At 41.1% G+C, this 7,556-nt stretch overlaps 1 protein-coding gene across 1 annotated transcript; it reads left to right on the top strand.

Annotated features, from left to right (window-relative positions):
• LOC307264029 (toll-like receptor 13) lies at positions 1 to 4,763 on the top strand (the record flags this gene model as incomplete). The annotated part of the gene is made up of 6 exons (XM_080045354.1): positions 1 to 174; positions 523 to 744; positions 1,258 to 1,363; positions 1,760 to 2,467; positions 3,310 to 3,427; positions 4,523 to 4,763. 6 exons carry the CDS (start codon positions 1 to 3, stop codon positions 4,761 to 4,763), a joined length of 1,569 nt encoding a protein of 522 aa, XP_079901480.1.
• Between the last annotated feature and the right edge of the window lie 2,793 nt (positions 4,764 to 7,556).

The following is a 7,556-nucleotide window of genomic DNA, read 5'->3' as shown; positions in this document are numbered from 1 at the left end:
ATGGGAATTCTCTGTTGTCTTCTGTTTCTCCTGCTTAATCTAAACCCTTCACTGTCTTACTCGCTGAGAAACTGCAGCATTGAATATTCTACAGACGCCTCGGCTGAGGTTTCTCTGGATTGCTCTGGGCGTAAACTAGTCACCATCCCCGATGACATCCCCAGAAATGCGAAAGTAGTAAAACTCAATGAAAACCATATCGAACGTATTAACAGGGAAGATTTTGGCGACTTGTCAAACTTGAGAAATTTGACTTTGCGCTCAAATCAGATTTCTCACGTTGACGATGGTTCTTTTGTACATTTGAAGGGGTTGAAATATCTCGACATGGGGAAAAATAAACTCCCCAAACTGACAGAAAACATCTTTCAGGGTCTGTTTAATCTCACCGTGTTATACCTTCAGGAGAACAGAATTCAGTTCATCCATGCCTCTGCCTTTCAGTTCTTGACCAGATTACAAACATTGGAATTAAGAGGTAATTTGCTCCAACAAATTTCTGAAATTCAACCTATCCTCCAGCTGCCACAACTTCAGAATCTGGGCATCGGGTGGAATAAATTCAGCTCCTTTGACAGCAAAGACCTGCAGCCAAACGTCACGTCAGGCCTGAAGGTGTTGGATGTTCATAGCAATACGTTTGAGAAGTTTAGCATCACGACACAGACCTTTCCTCACCTTGAGACGTTAGACCTTTCTCGTTGTGGCCATGAAGCGGGCATGACATTGGACATTCCTCACAACGTAACTCAGCTATATTTCAATAATAATATAATTCGGTTTCAAGAGATCAAAAGAGTCCTGCAGAGTCTTGACTCACTGGTGCATCTTAGATTGTATTATATGACGAGGCTGATCAACGAAGGTCTTTTGGCTACAGTCTGCAAAATACCAACACTCAGGAAGCTTGATCTATATATTAAAGATGTTGACAATGTAACCGGCAAACTTGTAGCTTGCTCTCAGGTCAGTGAGCTTGATTTATCCTCTACTCATATGACCGATTTGCCGAACGGCTCGATAAGATCTATGAAGCGACTGAAGTTCCTTAAACTCGACACCAACTTACTCACTAAAGTACCAGATGACATCAGAGCTCTGTCTTCTCTCGAAGTCCTAAACCTTGAACACAATCGCATCTCTGAGTTGACTTGCGAGGATTTTGTAAACACAACAAGCCTTTCAGAGCTTAACCTGAACAAAAACAAGATTGCCAAACTGGACAGGTGTGTTTTTGAAAGTCTTAATAATCTTAAGGTTTTAGAATTGAGCGACAACCTGATGTGGAAATTAGGAGGCACCTTCAAAACAGGCCTGAAGAAACTAGAGTTCCTGGATTTGAGCAGAAACTTCAACATCAGAAGTATTGATTTTAATTCTTTCCAAAGTTTAGGCTCCTTGAAAAATCTAGATGTGGTGTCAAAGCGTAATGTATGGGTGGGAAGTGAAACTTTTGACGGACTGACCAGCCTAGCATCTCTTAGTATGTCTCTTCAATCCATTTATGAAAACAACTTTGAAAAACTACAGCAGCTGGAGAAACTTACAATCTATTTCAATTCGTACCGCAGTTTCAAAAGTCCCAACCCAAACTATAATGAATCCACCTTCCCTTTGAAATCCCTGAAAACCTTCAAAATGATATGCCAGGGTTGTCACTACAGCTTCTCATTTGACATACCGGTAGAAATCCACAAGGCTATGACACACTTAGAGGACTTCACAGCTAAAAACCTGTTTTTTGATACTCTCGGTCCAGACACATTTCAGTTCAATAACAAGCTCAAGAGTTTGACAATAGTGGGGTCGGAATTGTCAGATTTGAACCCTGAGTTGTTTTGGCCGATTCCAAACCTGGAGTCTCTGGATCTCTCTGACAATAAGTTGAAGTCTTTAGAGTTCCTGTCCCAGGCCGGCCTGTCTGCACTCAGACGTTTGACTCTGAGACAGAATGAGATCACAGTGATCAGTGAGACGGTCTTCCAGTCTCTCCCTGCACTAACACACCTGGACCTGGCCGAGAACCCTTTCTCCTGCGACTGCTCCAACGCCGGCTTCATCCAATGGGTGAAGAGCAACAACCAAACTCAGGTTGTTAACGCCTACCAGTACGCTTGTTACTTTCCCCTGGAACAACAAGGCAGCAAGCTGCTGGACTTTGACATCCAGTCCTGTTGGATGGACGTTAGCTTCCTGTGCTTCATTAGCAGCTCTGGTGTGGTGGTGCTAACCCTGCTAGCGTCCTTCATCTACCACTTCCTGAGGTGGCAGCTAGCCTACGCCTATCACCTGTTCCTGGCCTTCCTCTATGACAGCAGGAAGAGGAAGAAGGGAGCTGCTCTCCACTACGACGCCTTCATCTCCTACAACGTTCACGACGAGGCCTGGGTCCTCAGAGAGATGCTCCCAGTGCTGGAAGGAGAGCAGGGCTGGAGGCTGTGTCTGCACCACAGGGACTTCCAACCAGGTCAGGAGTCGCTCTCTTCATCTCTGTCTTTATTAGGGGTCACGATTCTATGAGTGGTAGGTTGTCCTTGAGTTTGAGAGGTTCCTCCTCCCAGTAACCATGAGGTCTCTGGTTCCTCCCAGTAACCATGAGGTCTCTGGTTTGATCCCCGGCACCGGACAGGAGGGTGTTAGTAGTAAAACTAGTTGTGGCAGCTATTACATCTATGGTGCTCACCACCATCTCTACCATTGTCCTCAAACAGGGTCAGCCATAGTACAGCGCCCCTGGAGCAGTTTGGGGTTAAGTATCTTGCTCAAGGACACAATGCTAGAGATTGTGGGCACCGTAGATGTAATTCCAGCCACCACTAATTTAACCACTTAGCTTCCCCTACAATTCTCATTAACATACTGTACAGACATGTATCTTGTCTTTTCATCTGCTGGCCTGTTTCTCTTCCTCTAATGTTATTCCTCTTTTTCATGTCAAAGGTCTCACAAAGAGCAGAATACACTTGACAGTACAATGGACACTTAATCTCTCAAGTATTCCTGTTGCATTAAACAGGTTTCACATCCTATTCTTAGTTTAGTTTTCACTTCTGGGTCTCTAGAACTGAACTGTGCTTCAAGTGCCAAGAATCTAGACCAATTTTTTTTGTTTGTGTGAAAATTAAGACCTCAAACATTTTTTTTGTGATTTTGGCTATTTTGGACGATGGTCCGGTTTCTTAACACTCAAACAAAAATTGTTCTCTATACCCTTACCTTCAATTAACAAGTTAAAACGAAACTTTCTTATCAGTTTGAAATAACTGAGTGTCCAGGCTCCTCTCTACATGCTTCTGTTTGTGTCCACAGGTAAGCCCATCATAGAGAACATCACAGACGCCATCTACGGCAGCAGGAAAACCATCTGTGTGATCAGCCGGCGCTACCTGCAGAGCGAGTGGTGCTCCAGGGAGATACAGATGGCCAGGTGGGGGCTAGCTGTCCGTCTGTCTGTCCGTCTGTCTGTCTATCTATCTATCTGTCTGTCTGTCTGTCTGTCTGTCTGTCTGTCTGTCTGTCCGTCCGTCCGTCCGTCCGTCCGTCCGTCTGTCCGTCCGTCTGTCCGTCTATCTAACCTCAGAAGTTAAAGTAGCTTTCAGTTGTTGTTGATTGTAGCGCTCACCAGCGTCTGCTATAGTGCTTAACTTCTGTCGCCCCCATGAGAAATTCTGAGAAATTACAACAACACTGTCAGTGCATCTACGGAGGGAAAGCCTTCACTACAAACCCTTAATAGCATTAGCTAACAGTTAATTAATGTACCCTTAGTGTAAAGTGTTATCAACATTGGTTAAGTGACTTCTTCCCAAAAAACTATTTTGAGTCTCTGACTGGCCCCACTACATTAGTAATTTTCATTTAGTTTAATTTCGAAAGGATATTTGGGATATCTTTGTAATGACCACTTTCTACCACTAGGCGTCACAAGGTACAGCTTAAATTAATTTCAGGGAAGTTTTAAATTCTGGTCATAAATTGAACTCCCCACAATATAGGTTGTAAACGTTGCATTAAACCTAATGTAAGAATAGGTAAACGACCCTAAAAAAAACTCAAACTGCATTTTTTGTCCCCAATCGGATATGAGTCCTCACAACATGGAGTACAATCCGGTCCAGGTCCCCACAAGGTTTATAAACGTGTATTTTTGTTTGCAGTCTAACACCAACTGTACGTATCTCTCAAGCAGCCTTAAAGCTATAGTGCGTAACTTTTGTCGCCCCCATGAGGAAATCTGAGTAATTACAAAAACAACAATGTCGGTGCATCTACATGAGGTAAAGCCTTCAGTGATGGCACATGGATTTTATACCTTCTACTGTACGACCAGGTTTTTTCTTAGCAGTATGATCATCAACTGAAACATTTCTTGGGCTCTTGGGATTTTTCTGAGCTCTTCTTTTGAGTTTGTAAACGCTGCCATACTGAGAATTACAGAGAGAGTTTTGTGTAGCTCTCAACTCGTTTGGCGATGGCTTGAATGTAAACCTTACACTCCGTTCTTTGTGGTTTGTTTCCCTAGTTTCCGTCTGTTTGACGAGCAGAAGGACGTGTTGATCCTCCTGTTTCTGGAGGAGATCCCGGCCTATCAGATGTCTCCGTACTACCGCATGAGGAAGCTGGTGAAGAGACGGACCTACCTGAGCTGGCCCCAGGCCGGCCCACACACGGGGCTCTTCTGGCAGAAGGTCCAGAGAGCTTTGGAGACCGGGGAGGCTCCCACCGACAACACAGACCCGCTGACTGGACAAGCAGGATGCTGAGGAGTGTGTGTGTGTGTGTGGGTGTGTGTTTGTGAACCATGCTGAGGAAAACACTGGACAAGAGTCAGTGTGTTGAAGCAGTTAGTAGAGCGATGAAGAGAAATTACTCTGCTTTATTATAGATTTCACATTTAAAAATCAATATTTCATTTTATAAAGTGCCTTTTTTCTTATATTAGATTTCATGTCTTTAGATTAGTTTCTTACGGATGTTGATCGACTCTGTGCTCATGAGATTTAACGGTCTGCAGACTAATTATATTTATGTCTCAGTTAATAACCATTTATTGATCACCGTAGTCCTTTGATTACATACGTGTGTGTATACTGCAGTGGGCTGATTGTACTGTATATGGAATCTGATTCATATACACATGATTTAAAGCAACAATATGTAACTTTTCCACCTTAAAGAGAGAGAGAGAGAGCGAGGGGGGGAGGGAGGGATGGATAGATGGACGGATGGATGGATGGATGGATGGATGGATGGATGGATGGATGGATGGATAGATAGATAGATAGATAGATAGATAGATAGATAGATAGATAGATAGATAGATAGATAGATAGATAGATAGATAGATAGATAGATAGATAGATATTTACGTAGATACATAGATACATAGATAGAGTTGGACTCAGTTTAGTTGACGCCGAAGCACCAAACCGAAAAGTTAGATTTTGTTGCTTTAAATATGTTCTAAGTGTTGATGTGAGGAAGGTTACAGCAGTTACCTTTTCTCTTCTCAATCTTATCAATGATTGTTATAATATGCTCCAAGCTACAGTGTGTTTGCCTGCAGTGTTTCTTGTTAATCTGTTAATAAACCTGAACTCAAAGTTGCGATGGTTTTTTGGTGGTATTTATAATTTAATAACAGTGTATAAATGATTGAAGGTTCTCCGAGGAGCTTTTAGTTTTAGTTCATTCTAGCGTTCTCTTTGGACAAAAGCGGTAGTGTTTTTACTACGCTAGCTGTTGTTCCTGGGTGAGCGTATACCCATGACAAAAACTCTATAAAAATAGCATTATTTGCACTGATAGTCTAGTTTTCTGTAACTTGTGATCATCAGAGGAAAAATTAGACTGTTTCAGAAATATTTAAAAGTTCCTCATTGCACTTGTAACAATGAAGCTTCTTTTTCTTACTAAACGTTAGTACCATTAACCGTTACGATATTATTTATTTGTTGATTTTAAGTCACAATGGGGCAGAAGACTGGTGCCTGAAGCCATGGCAACCACAATTAAATCCCATTCAAACCTATTACACCTTTTATAAACTTTTCCATGTTTTCATACTTTTTCAGCGATCGGCTTTTCAGCATCCAGCATTCACACGCATTTTCTGGGAGAAATGAATTTTGGTTTGCATTAAGGGTAAATTAATTAACTGTTAGTAAATGCTCAACTAAGGCTTGATAAGCATTTACTAAGCATTATCTAATGGTTAATAAATGCTTAGTAAATCCTTCATAAACATGAACTGCGCATCAACTAACTTTTATGCTTAGATGATTGAGGCATTTAGTACACATTAAATAACCCATAATAGTATTAACTTAGTATTAACTAACAGTTAACTACTACACACACACACACACACACACACACACACACACACACACACACACACCTCAATTTACCTCGATTTTTTAGTTTTTCGTTAAAATCAGATTAAGTTTTGGCTTTTTTTACATTTATAATTATTCCAGCATTTCCACTATTCATATTTACTATAAGAAACTTAATTTTATTTTTCTATTAATTTATTTATACATTTTTCAAAGTAAACTTATCACATACAACTATTTTAAATTTCAATCAAATTCTTTTAAAATATTAACCATATTTCATAATGATTCAACTGTCAACTTTCCAGTTTAGCGTTGGCTTTTCAGCAGCTGGCATTCACACGCATTTTCTTCAGGAAGTGAATTATCTGGTTTTTCATTAAAATTCCATTAATAGTCAATGTAATTATTGGATTTTATGTGATTTAACCTGAATGTGTCTAAGTGTTTTTCCATTGAACAGTGATTAGAGAGCCTGTGTGTGTGTGCGTGTGTGTGTGTGTATGAGAGAGAGAGAGAGAGAGAGAGTCTTTGTGTGTGTGTGTGTGTTATTGATAGGACCATAACGGAGCACTGTATATTTAACAGCGCATCCACTCTGCTATTGACTGGGAAACATAAATCCAGTTCAGGATTCGATCGTTGTCCTCACAAGTCTGATTAATTAAACGTTTAATTTCCTCAGTCTATGCTTCCTTAATATGCCTGTATCGACCTGTGTGTGTGTGTGTGTGTGTGTGTGTGTGTGTGTGTGTGTGTGTGTGTGTGTGTGTGTGTGTGTGTGTGTGTGTGTGTGTGTGTATGAGAGCCTCATACATCATTAGTGACCAGTGTTCAATCTAATTAATCAAACTCCACTTACAATTGAAGATGCATTATCAGATCCAGCCATTTCCAGATCCTTATGACTTCATACTTTATTAAAAATCAATTCTGCATCGAGATAAAACTTTACTGTGTGTGTGTGTGTGTGTGTGTGTGTGTGTGTGTGTGTGTGTGTGTGTGTGTGTGTGTGTGTGTGTGTGTGTGTGTGTGTGTGTGTGTGTGTGTGCGTGCGCGTGTGTGTGTGTGTGTGCGCACTCTCACCTTTTAACTATAGGGTTCATAAAGAGTCTAGAAAGTTTGGAAAATGCTTGATTTTTTCAAGGTTTTAGATGTGCTAGACACAGAAACCTTCTCTCTCTGTCTCTTTCTCTTTGTCTTCCTCTCTTTCTTTCT

Source organism: Ammodytes marinus (assembly GCF_949987685.1).
Source record: "Ammodytes marinus genome assembly, chromosome: 17".
Taxonomy (NCBI): Eukaryota; Metazoa; Chordata; class Actinopteri; order Uranoscopiformes; family Ammodytidae; genus Ammodytes; species Ammodytes marinus.
This window is presented reverse-complemented; position numbering and strand designations above follow the sequence as displayed.